Source organism: Mytilus galloprovincialis, chromosome 14, assembly GCF_965363235.1.
Source record: "Mytilus galloprovincialis chromosome 14, xbMytGall1.hap1.1, whole genome shotgun sequence".
Lineage (NCBI taxonomy): Eukaryota > Metazoa > Mollusca > Bivalvia > Mytilida > Mytilidae > Mytilus > Mytilus galloprovincialis.
In genome coordinates, this window is record NC_134851.1 from 4,122,692 (window position 1) to 4,138,327 (window position 15,636).

The 15,636-nt window shown below is 30.4% G+C and overlaps 1 protein-coding gene across 1 annotated transcript; it reads left to right on the forward strand.

Moving 5' to 3' along the window:
* Positions 1-357: 357 nt before the first annotated feature.
* Positions 358-6,489, forward strand: LOC143059533 (uncharacterized). The gene is made up of 5 exons (XM_076233047.1): positions 358-500; positions 930-957; positions 2,873-2,904; positions 4,118-4,273; positions 5,926-6,489. The coding sequence occupies exons 1-5, from the start codon at positions 392-394 to the stop codon at positions 5,928-5,930; spliced, it is 330 nt and encodes a 109-aa protein (XP_076089162.1). The 5' UTR covers positions 358-391; the 3' UTR covers positions 5,931-6,489.
* Positions 6,490-15,636: the final 9,147 nt, after the last annotated feature.

A 15,636-nucleotide genomic window follows, 5' to 3' on the forward strand; every position in this document is an offset into this window, starting at 1 on the left:
AGTAAATATATGAATATACTCCTCATTCATAGCATGTAATAAACCTGTTTTGAATATTATTTTTGAAGTTACACTGGAAAGTTAAACCATTTGTTCAACGATAAATACGAAGATTGAACATTTTAGTCTATGGAGCTTAGGAAAACATGTAATAATATATTACGAAGATTTTTTTATTTATGAGAACAACTTTTTACAGTTAAAACTCGATCTGCGGTAAAAATCGTTTTTATTTATATATCTGTACTTCTCTTATCAATACAATGTTTTCTGATTCTAATCCTGGTTGTTTTCATTAGTAAAATGTTTTTACCAGTAGATTTCTGTCTGTTTTACAGAGCCAACGATTAACCTTTATCGTGCGAAAGCTGTGTTTATAGTTTTATTGATTATGATATCAGTTGTTCTATCCAACGATGTATCTGTAGTTGTTTTGATTGTTTTAGCAGTAACAATAGCTGTTTACGGAACGATTACTTTTTTCTGTCTAAGAAGAAAAGGTAGGATATGTAAACTATATATTACATACATTGATATACCAACGCTTTACTCTCTTCTGTATCGAAGATATTCTTTTTTGTATTATTGAATGATGATTGTTGTACGCTGTCTAAACACCAACGCGAGTCAAAGGCCTTCCTAAATATTAAACAAGTATTTGCAAATTAAAATATATATTCATAGATAAAAGCGAGTTTCCAGGATTATATTTAATTGTTTTGATCAAATACTTCATACATTTTGCATTATTTGCAAATATATAAATTATGTCCAATATATTTTAAGTAGACGAGTATATTTTCATGCTGCTTGTAAAATAAACTATCTGCTTTTTCCTTTTTTTTTTTGTTTTTACACATAACTTTCAATATTTTCTTCAAACTCATTTATAATTTGTGCATTTGTTCTTACTTTTTTTTTTATTACAGATGAAGATGTATCTGACAACTACAATCCGTATGTTATTTGATAAATACTAAATATAAACATTTATCTTACCTCCTATAGGTGGCACGGTAGTATTTCCTGGCCCATAAGGGAAAAATGATAGCCTTTTCAGAATTTTCAACACTTTCTAACACTGCAAAAAATTCTACATTCACAGTTAACTGAAGTACTTTCATTTTACTATTCAAAAATGAATTTGAATATGTATCATGACCGTTTACTTTTTTTGCTATTTTTAAAAACCTAAGGCCACTAGTACTTTCAGGTCTTTTATGGTGCAGTGAATATATAATTTTAAAAAATTCTCAAAAATTCATTTTCATCTGTATGTAACATTATTTCATATTTTTCTACACTTGATTCATCCGTCAGTTTGGGAAAGTATGTTCAGTTGACACTGTATTTTTTGTCCTATCACACTGTTTAGATACATTAACCTAAGTAGGGTACACAAAAGAGCAACCTAAATTCTGGAATGCAAATACTCCCGTGCCACCTATACATTTGTACGAATATGATTGGTTAAAAGCGTCCGCGTGCAAACCGTGTATGTATATTTGATATTAGGTTAGTAGGGAGGCGGGGCTTATTTCATACACGGTTAGTAGTGGAGTTACGTCCCTTCATATTTAACATTAGGTTATAAGGGAGGAGGGGCTTTTTTCATACACGGTTAGTAATGGTGTTACGTCCCTTTATAAAAAACAAAACGGTATTGAGAAAAAATCTTAAAGGTTTCAACAAACGAAGAAATTAATGATTACGATGGAAATAAATTCATAAAACACATTTAAACGTAACAAGTTGTTCTTGTTGGCATCTGTTTTTGTAGGATCAATGGAAGTAGTTTCTTAATGCTAACAGCATCGAAGACTTGCTTATATTGATAGGTCACTAGTCTAAATTCCACACGTTAAGATAGTCGGTAAGATAAATTTGTTACATAGTGTGCTAGTGACGTCATACGGTATATATGGGGTCACTAGCACATTATGTAACTAATAATATTTCGCACATTCTTCTCTCTAATTTATAAATGACAGAACTCGACTAAATGCAAATGAATACCAATGCATCTGTTAACCTAATTAAGGTTAAAAATAAACTCTTTAGAATGTCTGTAATTGTTTGACAGTTTAAAAATCTATAAAACAGACCAACATTAATAATGTATTTCGTATTCAAATTTCAAAAATCGAATAATTGCTTGTACTCAGCTCATAATATGCTCTTATATTTTAGACATCCAATAAATTTTTGATGTCGCCAGCGATCTATGCATTTAAAACAAATGTCTTTAGGTTATTTTTCTCGTTAGTTTCATGTCGATTTTTACCACTTTTCCTATCATTCATATACGAATCCATACATTTTGTTCACCCAAACAAAAATCAATCAATAAATAGCATTGGTAATGTTTTGTTATAAAATATAATAAAACAGACATATTATATGACTTTTATGACACTACAATAAAAACATCACACTTGTCAGCCGGCAGGACATAAAATATGTATAACTAATGTAGAACAATGGTGTTGATTGAAAATAACACCTTCCAGGCCGTTTTGTTTTTCATATAATTTGCATTACCAATAAGTAACAAGTTCTGAGTCGAATCCGATACCGTTACCAATAGAATATGTCACATGCAGTTCATGGTTGTAGTTCTTCCTTATTACTCCCTCCACTTTCTGAATAACCTCTACTAAATATAAGTAGAAAAACCAGAACGGGTTCAAACAGAATGATTCTGAATGCAGCGAAAATTTGCTACAATGTACATATGATAGGTACGACTTTATCAAATGACAATACGATTAATAAAAGCAAAGCAAATATTGTAGCATAATAAATTAAGGCACAGTCAGCGATGTCTAGGGTGTGTTCTACTAGCCAATATGAATGTTATATTATCTTATAGGGTGGAGGAAGAAGTTAGAGAAAACTTTCAAGGTAAAAAATTTTACTCGCTCAATATAAATGATATTTACCGACGTATTTCAAATTGTCTTTAAGTAAAAAGGTATTTAAGTAGTTTATTCTCTAATAATAAATATCATAAGATACAGTGCGGGGCATTGGTCAAATAGTAAATAACAAATACTAACCACAAAACATTATCACGTTAAAATACAATATGCTATTATACTAGTCACGTCGTTTTCAAAGTAATTTGTACATCTAACAAATATTTAATATTTCCCCTGGAAATCCATTGACGTAATGACATAACAAAAATATACCCAAGAACATTTATACGTTATAGATCAAAGAAACAAAAGAAGCTTCCTGTTTATGGGATGGATAATGAATGTGCAAAATGACAGGTTTACGTAGTTTTTTGATATCACAAATATCCCTCTTAATCGGATAACATATTTTCATTATAATACAAATAGTTGTGTAATTTCATATAAGTTAATTCAATTTTGATAACAAACGTAATATAAAGCAAGTTAAGAAAATTGTAACTTTTGTTAACTAGTATCCCATTTGTATCTTATGTGACAAATTGGAATTGGTGTAATACAACAACGCCTAAACATGCGTCTCTGAGCTGTTTAGGATTACATTAAATCAAGTGTAATGAAAAAAAAAATGCAATACAACGTTTAAAAGAAAAATACCTCCTCTTGATCTAAATATTCTTCTTAGGTGTACATAAGGTTTAAAAACGTCATGCAATATATCACGACAAAAAAGCGCCTTACATTAAACAAAACAGCAACACTATGCATAGCATCTGAGGTGCTTTTCTGTTTTAAACTTGATCATAAAACTCACAGTCTAGTATGTCAAAGGGAATGATGTATGAGTAGAGAATTTTGCTCAAACAGACATGGGAATAGCATCAATAACAATATCATACCTTCCCAGGAAAGTACGTAAGTATTTTAATAATAAATCATCATCTGAAGTTCGAATTTCAATTTGCCCTTTGACCTTGCTTGTTTGAATTACACTCTTTTTATATAGTTAACTTTCCAATTTTGTTTGGGAAATTGTAACACAACACCTGTTTCGCCATGAGCCATCCATACTATTTTTGTTAAATGATATGTGAAATACTTATATTTCAAATTATATCGATTTTCTTTTTGTGTAACATTTTCCAAAGAATATTCTTTTTTTTTTATTTGGCTGTGAATTATACGTTTTGTTTTAGTGGAACCAGTGGACAACCTGCTCTATATTTCATCAGATGATTCAATTTTAGCTCGTGCACAAAACATACGCAATCAAAGCATATTAGATACAACTGTGCCTTCAACTTCTAGTGATAACCAAATTTACCAGATGCAACTTCTTAACGGAGGCTTAGGTAAAATGTATCTGTATAAAATTGCGAAGCTGGTTTTTATGTTCTTCTTGTTTGTGTAAATATTTGAATACAGTATATTTTAAAAGAATGAAATAACATGATTTATCGATTATCGATCTACGGTTCTTAAGAAAATGTGTTGTATTCTAAGACCCATTATTGATAATCAAGTCAGTTGTTTCATGAATGACCATTTACGCTTATGACTAACTGTGAACTTATATAGACGACATATCGGTCGTCAAATGTGTAGCAGGATCTGTTAACCTTACAAAACATATATAATTTGAATGAAAGGGGCTCATATTGACCGTTTAGTCTAAGTTTTAAATGATTACCTTTTAAATTTTTTTGAAAGTTAATGTCTGTTCTCTTTTATATACATCTGAAACTCATGTATACACATACTCTGTCATGATAAACTTGTTTCAATCACAAGGTTGGTCATTCAGTCGAATTTCAGGTATGCATGTAGTTGTCAAATTGGACACTGTACCACTTGTTGAACTATAAATTAACTTTATTTAACATAATGAAATGCCTAGACAAATTCAGGATTATGAAAAATGTTCTGAATTCGTGTTATTTGGTTGAGCCTTCCGTTTTGGATTGATCATAAAGTTCTGTTTTATTGTTTTTTTTTTTTTTAAATTTTGTTGATTTTTATATGCGAATCATTCATAACAATGATCTTGTTGTAATCTATATTTGTTTTTTTTTTTTTTTTTTTGTTTTTTAAACGATTCAGGAGATTATTATATCAATACCTACTTTGTCTATGTATCCTCGTATTTCTAAAAAGAAAAAAAACCTTTAGGACAAAAACACTCATAAATTGAGCATTTCAATGACTTTGCATAGATAACTGAACTAGACACACAATAATTGTGTTCATTTAACTTTCCTCATTAAATTCTTCAGAGTTTGTTTTCAAAATGGTTCTCTTGAAAACACATGTTCAAATAAAACACCTTACTTAGCAGAATATTGATATGTTATCATTTTTTATTCTTCATGACACTTTGAAACATATTTTACTTTAGCAAATGGTCGAAGATCGTGTACTTATATAAACAGGGGCGCGGTATCGGCAGTGCTTAACCCTCAGGTAACATAAATAACGACTATTTCTAAAGTTTATTCTCGGCCGAACATAACTTATATGACCTTTCAATATAAGCACGAATGAATTTTAGACACACGTGTCAAATATCTCACTTTCTTACTAGAAAAAAAACCGATAAGTATGCATCTTTGATATTAAAATAATTGTTTGTTTGAAATCAGCGGGACAATTGTCTATGCACAGTATTGATGATCAACATTAAAAGATTAAAAGAACGTTCTGCAAGGTTTGTATGTCAGTTTTGTGGCAGGATTGACCTCAAGAAAAATGATTGTTCGGTAAAAGCAAAGCATGTGCTTTAGTGTTGTAAAAATAACTCTCCTATCTGTCCAAAAGTTACAAATATGCCATTGGTTTGATGTGTTAGAACTGCATATTTTGCAATTTGTAACAGGACTAGTCGTTGATTTATTTGATTTTTTTATATCCTTATTTAACAATCCCGTAATCTTCGTTTTTTTACACGATATGGCAGTCTTTTTTCATGTCTTGTATTTGTTTATGGAATACTTTTGATTCATTTCAGATTGATGATCCAAGTCTTAATTATTCGGAAATCACATTCAACACAGCAACGACAATGCGAGATGCCGTTATACATGGAAGTGTAAACAGAACAATTTATTCTGAAATAGATTTAATGTCGGAACCCGTAGCTCCACTTTCTAGTAGCGAAAGTGAATACGACGAAAGCAATGATAGTGATACTTGGCCTCTGTAAATGTATATTGTTGATAGTTTATACATACATGTTGTGTAGAGAAAAGAACGAATCACATTCATGCATATATACAGTCCACCCTGTTAAGAGACCTCTTACGAGAGATAAAATGTGGTCTTTTATTACAGGTCAAATCTATATGAAATGAACTTCAGAGAGATTTAAAATCTTTTAAAACAGGTGTTTGCGTAAATACAGGTGGTATTTTGAGCAGGTTTGACTGTATTTCCGTCGACTAACGTTGTTCTTAATAGCATGGTAATGTACCTTTTATTAATTTATATGAATAATACTTTTAGTGTTTAGTTTATTTTTTTTGTTATATCCAGTTGTAGTGCCACATTCTTTTTCTTATATTTTCCTTATTGCTTTTTTTGTTTGCTAAAATGCTTTTTCTATATGACTTTTTATGTTTCCTTTGTTTCATGTGACTATTATGCATCCCATCACTGTGTTTTAGGGATATGGTTATTTATTTTTGTATATTTTGTACCAAATCAAGAATATCATATTAGTTACATGTATACATTTGTTTGTATTTGATTTTGTCATTTGCTTATTGACTTTCCGTTTAGCATTTTCTCTAATTTAGGTAATTTTTGTTATTTTTTTCCCTATATTCATAATATACAAATATCATGAATAAAAACTGTAAGCATGCAAAGAATATATTTCTTGGCATTATAAAGCCACTGACGGTAGCATGGTAGTGTAAATTAAAAATGGTACAATGTGTTCATACTTTGCCAAAACGTAGTATATTATATGTTATTCAGGTCTCAGAAAGAGTACATAATGTGATATTTCCGGCTAAAAGTATATATTCCTTGACCCGTAGGCTAAATATATAGGTATCCTCAGCCTGGAATGTCACATTATATATCATGTTTGAGACAACTTACACATATATTACGGATTACCTCGCACTAATTTGATGTGTAGTACAAGATATTTGTTAAACATTCACAATACATTATACATATTCATTAACAGGTTTTGTTTTTCTTCTAAATGTTTTTGTAATTCATATAAATGCATCTTGTTTTCTCTTGACACAATTTCCTTTTTGCTAAGAATATATTATCCAAAAAAATTTGAGATTTCTTGTTTTCTATTTGTTTTATTTGTTTGACTATATTTATAACAAATCTGGTGACAAATCCTACCTAATATTTCCCGCGTGTGTGGAGGTTTTTGTAATTTGCTTTGACAATTATTTTATCGTGTATGCTATGGTTTGTAATAACACTTTAAAACATAAATTCGAAGTATTTGGAGTGTATATTTCATGGTTTTATATTTAAAATGTATAATTGATGGATATTGATTCCCTATGTTAGCCTCTTCTTGAAATGTTCTTTGTAGCTCAGAGCTTAACACTATGAAACATAGTAACAGATTTGTTTAATTAGTACGGGTTTTTGGTTCTATCTGGGTAAACCCGTCGAATATTCCCCAGAAATTTCCTGATTTTATACTGACATTTCTGTGTTGTTATTTGACACATTGATTATCCGTAAAGTTATATATTTTTTAGGTCTCAGACAGGGTATACACAGTGAATTTCTCGGCTTAGAGTTTATTAACCCTAAGTCGGGAATTCCACGGTATATACCCGGTTGAGACCTAATTTACAAATGTATAACGGATTCCCCTGTCTTTATCTGTTTTACCTTGCAGATATTTGTTAAAAAGTCACAATACAGCATGCATGTTCACACCATGTATATTGTTTCTTACTATTTTGTGTTAACTATTTAAGTTCAACTTTATTTTTTTGTTGCCATTTTTGTTTGTTTAGAAAATGTTTTGAATAAAGGTTTTAGATTCAAAGTTTTGTGTTTGTATGTGCGTTTGCCTTTGTTTTAAACAACACATATATTGAGAGAGAAAAAAACTAATGGGTTCCGCATACGTGAGGGATTTTGTAGTTTGCTATGATAATAATCTTATCGTGTGTGTAATCATGTATTATTACAATATATTAAACAACTAAGTACATTATTACCAAAAATGACTGTTTATTAGAAACCCTAACTAGGCTAAATACAGACAAACTGGCCATGCGAGATGCAAACGTAAAAATCGTTAACCACATAATTGGGAAAGTAGCCGAAAGTTAAGGTGTGGAATGTCTACAAAATGTCCAAAGCTTTATTAGACAAAATGGTCATCTCAACAGCGAACAAATCTGGCGTGACGGAATTCACCTCAATGACAGAGAAACGGCAACACTTCTCAGACTATACGATACACTTGTCAAAGTCACCAAAGAAACGTCCGACACAACATCTTTAAATCACAACAACTCTCATGTTGGTGTTTGTTTTTTCTGTTGCGAAGAGGAACACAACTCTCGATTTTGCCGCCATGAGACAAAATGTTGGACCTGCTCAAAATATGGACATAAAATGAAAAACTGCTGGTATTCATCAAATTAGGACACTGGCAATGCATTTTATGCCGAAACTTTTTCTTTTGAACAAATTTGAATGTTTAAATAACATATGTACCTTGTGTGATAATATTGAATGTAAATGTAAAAAGTGAAATCACAAAAATACTGAACTCAGAGGAAAATCAATTCGGAAAGTCCATAATCACATGGCAAAATCAAATAACAAAACGCATCAAAAACGAATGGACAAGAACTGTCATATTCCTGACTTGGTACAGGCATTTTCAAATGTAGAAAATGGTGGATTGAACCTGGTTTTATAGCTAGCTAAACATCTCACTTGTATGACAGTCGTATCACATTCCATTATATTGTCACCGATGCTTGAACAAAACAAACAGACACAATAGTTAAAAATGTCAAAAATAGGGTAAAGAAATGGAAAATGATCAATACTATTCTTCCATAAGTGCAGAAAAAAATTTACACTTACAGAACACTAATTTAAAGAACAACAGATCTTTAAATACTAACAGAAAAGAATCAATAAAAGCAACAAAATATCAGAATAATGAAATGAAACTACAAAAAAATTATTTATAAATCAAACAAAAATAACACACATATTATGGAAATATCTGAAACATTTCTCACAAGTAACACGGAAGACAGTTTTATTAGTATTAAAGGATTTGAACTTGAACGCAAAAATCGATGTGAAACAGATGAGAAAAAGGGAGGGGATGTAGTTGCTTACGTTTCTAGCTCTTTAAAATACAAAAGAAGAACTGATCTAGAAATAAGTTCTCTGGAAAGTATATGGCTTCAGATACATTTCAAAGACTCCAAATCCCTATTAATAAGTTTTATCTACAGATCTACTGATATGCCACAATCGTGGATTGATGAATTTGAAAAGGAAATCGAGAAGGCAAATGAATTAAAACTAGAAATTATAATAATGGGTGATATCAATATCGATTTTAGGTGCTTGAACAATATATGGGAGAATGTTTTACTAACACAATCTATTGTACAATTAATTGATACTCCTACCCATATCACATCAACATCAAGTACTATCATTGATCATGTTTATACTAACCACCCTGAAAATATAGTTGAAACAAATGTCCGAAAAATAGCCCTTAGTGATCACTATCCAGTATGTATTACGAGAAAAATAAACCAAAAAGATGTTCCAAGCTTACAGCATCAACAAATTAGGTATCGATGTTTCAAAAACTTTAATGAAAACAAGTTTTTGGAGGATTTATATAAGACAATTTTTGCTCAAATTAAACAAAGTGACATTCAATCTGCCACTGACATGTGGTATAAACTATTTCTGTCAGTTATTAACAGGCACGCTCCTGTCAAAGTAAAAAGAATCAAACATATACGCCAACCAGATTGGCTTACAGATGAGATAAAAGACGCTCATCAAAGCAAGAGGGATTGGGAAAATTCTGTTATTGGCGCAACAAATGTATTAAATTAATAGAAAAGTCTAAACAGTCCCATTTCAAGCAAGCAATAGAAAATAAAAACCTAAAGAAATTTGGGCTTTACTCAAAGATTTAAAACCCAAAACCCAAAGTGAAATTCCATCTACCATGAATTTTGACCATAAAGAGTATGATAATGTGCAAGATATAGTAAATCATTTCAACACTCACTTACAACAATAGGTGATAAATATGTTACAAATAACACGCAACATCAAGCAAATAAATTAAATGAATATGTTCAAGATAAAATACCCGCTGGTGTTAGGTTAACGATTCCGTTTACTAAACTAGAAGAAACTAAGAAATTACTTTCTAAACTAGAAACATCAAAAGCAACTGGACTTGATGAAGTTGGTCCGTTTTTCAATAAATTGTTATCGGAAGCTTTAGCCCCAAGTATAACGTATTTATTAAACTTAAGTATACTAGAGGGTGTTTTCCCAGAAAATCTTAAATTAGCTAAAGTAACTCCAATATTTAAAAATGGTGATAAACATATGCCAGAAAACTACAGACCTATATCAATACTTCCTGCATTATCAAAAATATTTGAAAAACATGTCGCAAAACATTTTTATCTATATCTGTCAAAATATAAAGTATTACATGAGGCAGAATCTGGATTTCGATCTAACCACTCATGTCAGACAGGCCTTACCAAATTAATTGACACCTGGCTCAAATTTATTGATAATGGTAATGTTGTAGGAACAGTCTTTCTAGATTTAAAGAAGGCATTTGATCTCGTTAATCACACCATTCTCTGCCATAAATTACATTTATACAAAGTCTCTAATCATTCAATAAAATGGTTTGAGTCGTACCTGTCTAATAGAAAACAAACAGTGTGCTCTGGTAATACAGCCTCAGAGTCTAAATGTATCAAATATGGGGTTCCCCATGGGTCCATTTAATGTCCCCTTTTGTTTGTCTTATTCATAAATGACATGACTTTAGAAGCCACTCATACAGCCATTGATATGTATGCTGATGATTCAACACTTCATACATATGGAACAAATAATGAAGAGATAGAAAGGAAACTAAATTACGACTCCAACACCATAAATGATTGGTCTCTGAACAATAGGATGGTTATACATTCCTTTAAAAACTACTTCTATGTTGATTGGAACAAATAAGAAACGGGCTTTGCTAGGAAATGATATGAATATATATATATGTCTACAAGATAGCCTAATCAGACCCGTTGAAATACAGAAACTTTTGGGTGTATATATTGACAAAAATTTAAACTGGAAATTTAAAATTGACTATGTATGTAAAAACTTAAGTTCTCGTATCGCACTGCTATCTAGAATTAAGAAATGTTTGGATATAAGTAATAGAAAGCTGTTTTATAATGCTTATATACTGCCCATATTTGATTTGTGTTGCTCAACATGGGGAAATTGCTATGAGGATGGATATTAAAAAATTCTTAAAATGCAAAAAAAAGATGCAAGGATTATACTTGATGCACCAATACTAACACCTAGTATAAATTTATTTAAAGACCTATAGTGGTTGGATTTCAAATCTAGAATTTCATATCATAAACTTATTCTTGTTCATAAAATTCTAAACGATAAAGCACCTGATTACTTAAGGGAACTCTGTTGTCCAATTGTTAACCTACATAGTAGAAATTTAAGGTCATCTGCAAATAATAATTTAGCTGTTGTACGACCGAACACAAATTCTTAGAAGAAATCTTTTGCATATAGCTCATCTATACTTTGGAATAAACTACCAAATGAAATAAAACTTTGTGAAAACCTGGAAACTTTTAAACAAAAATGTGTTGATTTCTTGACTACAAATGATTTATAACAACTCACTTAAATATTCTGATGATTTGTATGTTATGTATATACAAATATATATATATGAATTTATTTTTCTCTTGTTCTACAGACAGTTTATAGTTAGTATGGGTAGTGCATTTACATAATATGTTAGAAACTGTAAGCTTTGTAATATTTGTACTGTTTGTTCTTTGTGAGGGCCTCAAGGTAGATTAGCGAAAGCTAATTGAGTCACCCTCTTTAAATAAAGTCATTACTTACTTACTTACTTACTTATTAATACAGGGCCATTACAGTGTTAATATCAAATATAATAAATTTAAAATGGCCGTCGATTTTCAAAACGGATAATCTCGAAAAAAAGCATCGTTATTTCATTCTGTAAAATACGGTAATGCAATGGTTTTCGTAAAATCAATATTTCTAAAACCAGCAACTAACATTAGAGGAACCTTATATAGGGATCATTATTCATCCTGTTTTTCAGCACATAACTTCTGTCGACTTTTAAATATCTTGGATATTTTATATATCAAAATCTTTATTAAGTAAAAAATATTTTTTTTTCAAACTAAACTGTCATTAAAAGAGTAGAGAGTACATCAAGTTGGCAGCAACACATACACTTTTGTTCATTTGGTTAATGTATTAAGAAATGGTTGTTTTTATAATGAAACTATTATATGACCTCGGTCAGTAAACATGGCCTCGGATGTCTGTAATGGTCCTCGGCGTTGCTCAACTAAATTATTAAATTGTTACGAGAACATAGCTTTAAGAAAATGACTTTGGAACAATAGTTTGTTTTCCTATCTAATACATATGATCTCAAATCGTGATTTTGTTTCCTGTGACTTTCTGTCCGTGACATTTTGTTTGCGAGAATAACATTACACAATAGAAAGACACATTATAAATTATCATTGGAAAGGCTTATCTTGACCAAAACAAATATTTACAAAACCAAGCATTACATGAATAACTTGGATCTATGATACAATATACTTTGTAAATACAACAGTAAAACAAAATACAAAAGACAACTGTAACATGGGAAAACATTGCGTTAAATTAAATAACACAAACAGCTAACTATAGGCATTACAATTTTGTTGTGAGGAGTACGGAAATATTTATTTACGTTAGAGATCAGCAGTACGTAATACTAATTATTATCAAAGGCAGTACACGTTATAAATACTGAGACGAGATAAAAATGTATAACATAAAAAAAAAGTTAACATTGCACAGCAGATATTCAATAAAAATTTGATTTATATATCAAATAATCACAAAGTGCTAAATGGAGAATCAACATTCACTTAAATTTAAAACAATAGGTAAAATTACAGATAACAACATGCATAACACGATGAAGCAGATAAAACAATTAAACATGTAAAACTAATGTATAATCGTTCAATGTCGTCCTTTTTCATAGTTCTTTTAGAGCAAGTTTTTGTAAAAAAAAAAACACTACTGAATGATTCCGTTTAATTTTACTTCTATGTTGATTGGAACAAATAAGAAACGGGCTTTGCTAGGAAATGATATGAATATATATATATGTCTACAAGATAGCCTAATCAGACCCGTTGAAATACAGAAACTTTTGGGTGTATATATTGACAAAAATGATGATGACTTTACGCTTTAGTCCTTAAATTGTTTCATGTTACATGTTCATGAATTTATGAGAAAAGCACATACTCAAACTACTGTTGCTTTAACATATACCTTGAAATGTTCTATAAATGCTTCTATAAAACATAGTCTTTAACTATGGTCAAATGTTGTTGTTTTTTATAAAGGAGATGCTTATACTTAATTTTCAACGGCAAGAAAAAGATATTTTGATGTTCTCGTTATTTGACAACATGTGTATTTTGTTTCTAGGGTTAAATGTAATTGGTTTGATATTGTGTTACTCTGTTACTATAGTTTAGTGCGCCCATTTATTATTTTTTTTCATAACTAACTATGCCTGCAATATGGTTCATTAATGGCTTTTATATTGACTTAACGGACTGAAGTTTTTGAAAATTAAAAATGCAAAAGTTTGTAGCCTACATATTTCTTAAACCAGGCAAAGATTACCTTAGCAGTGTTTGACACAACTTTTTTGGAATTTTTGGATCCTCAATACTCTTCACAACTGTATTTGTTTGGCTTTATAAATATTTTGATATCAGCGTCTGTCATGAGTCTTATGTAGACGAAACGCGTCTGGCGTACTAACTTCTTATCCTGGTACTTTTGACGACTATTTACACCACTGTGTCGATACCACTTCTTGTGGACGTTTCGTCCCTGAAGGTATTATCAGCCAAGTAGTCATCACTTTGGTGTTGACATGAATATCAATAATGTGGTCAATTTCATAAATTTCCTGTTCACAAAACTTTTAATTTTAAGAAAATCTAAGGATTTTGTTTATCCCAGGCATAGATTACCTTAGCCGTGCTTGGCACAACTTTTTTTGAATTGTGGATCCTCATAGCAATTCAAACTTGTACTTGTTTGGCTTTATAAATATTTTGATATGAGCGTCACCGATGAGACTTATGTAGACGGGCGTCTGGCATACTCAATTATAATCCTTGTACCTGTTGTACTCTTTGAAAACAAATACAGATGAAGGAGAATCGCATTTGTTCTGATTTTTAGTATTTTTCTGAACAATACCAGTATATTTAGATCTATTCTATACTGACCTAAAACGAACCTTTATACTACAATTTTTATTTCAAAACCGAAAAGCAGAGTTATTTAAAGAAATGCTTCGTCCTCGACATCTATTTTTGTGAATTATTATATCACGGAATGGCACAAAACACTTAATGATTAATTAAAATGACAGTTTATTTACGAATTGAATTGTTTTCAGAAATGATTAACGGAAAATAGTCATTCTAAATAGGGAAACATTTGTTTAAACTATATATGTATATCCAGGAATGACAAACCCGGCAGATAAAGCTGACATCATAGCATCAGGTATATATATATTATGTGATTCATTCCGTTATTATATTCTAATAAGGCATTAATTATTATTTTTAATCTTATTTGTTATTGCTACATGTAATTATTCAACGGTAATCTGAAACTCACAAAACTCACAACATTAAAATCAGATTGGTAGGGGAAAAAACCAATTCAATGCAAATGTTTAAAAAAGGTATGTATATGCATATTTTTAGTAAATCTTTCAGTCTTGGTAATTAAAATGTTTACTGAATCAATGAAATATATGTTGTATTTCAATATTAAACATATATATCATGTTATAGAGGGGTATTTGCGAAAATACCAGTCAAGGAACTGTGGATTTTCCCTAGCCTCCAGGTACCAACCAATCAAAATTTGGCATTCTTATATAAGGTGTGTTTACCAATATAACACATTGTCACCCTTAATTATGATACAAAATACTTTTTCATTACAGATATCATGACTGTTTGTAGAGGTATTTTGACGCTGTTAGTGATATCAAACATATGTTCTGCAGGTAATGTGTACAGTATCTCGATATTGTTTGAATTTGTTGTACCAATTAAACAAAGTTATGAGTTTTATTTTCAAATTTGATTGATACATTTTAAATAGATATATAAAACTTGTTAATCGCTCTCAATCCAGATGATTTAACAACCTTCGCAACAACAAAACACATTAGACATGAATATATTCAATAAAATCAAAACTATTCGATGAACTTACAAATGTAGTAAAAAAAGGATATAAACCAGGATACAAATTTTGTAAGGCACATCCGCATGTTGTCTCCAAATGACCC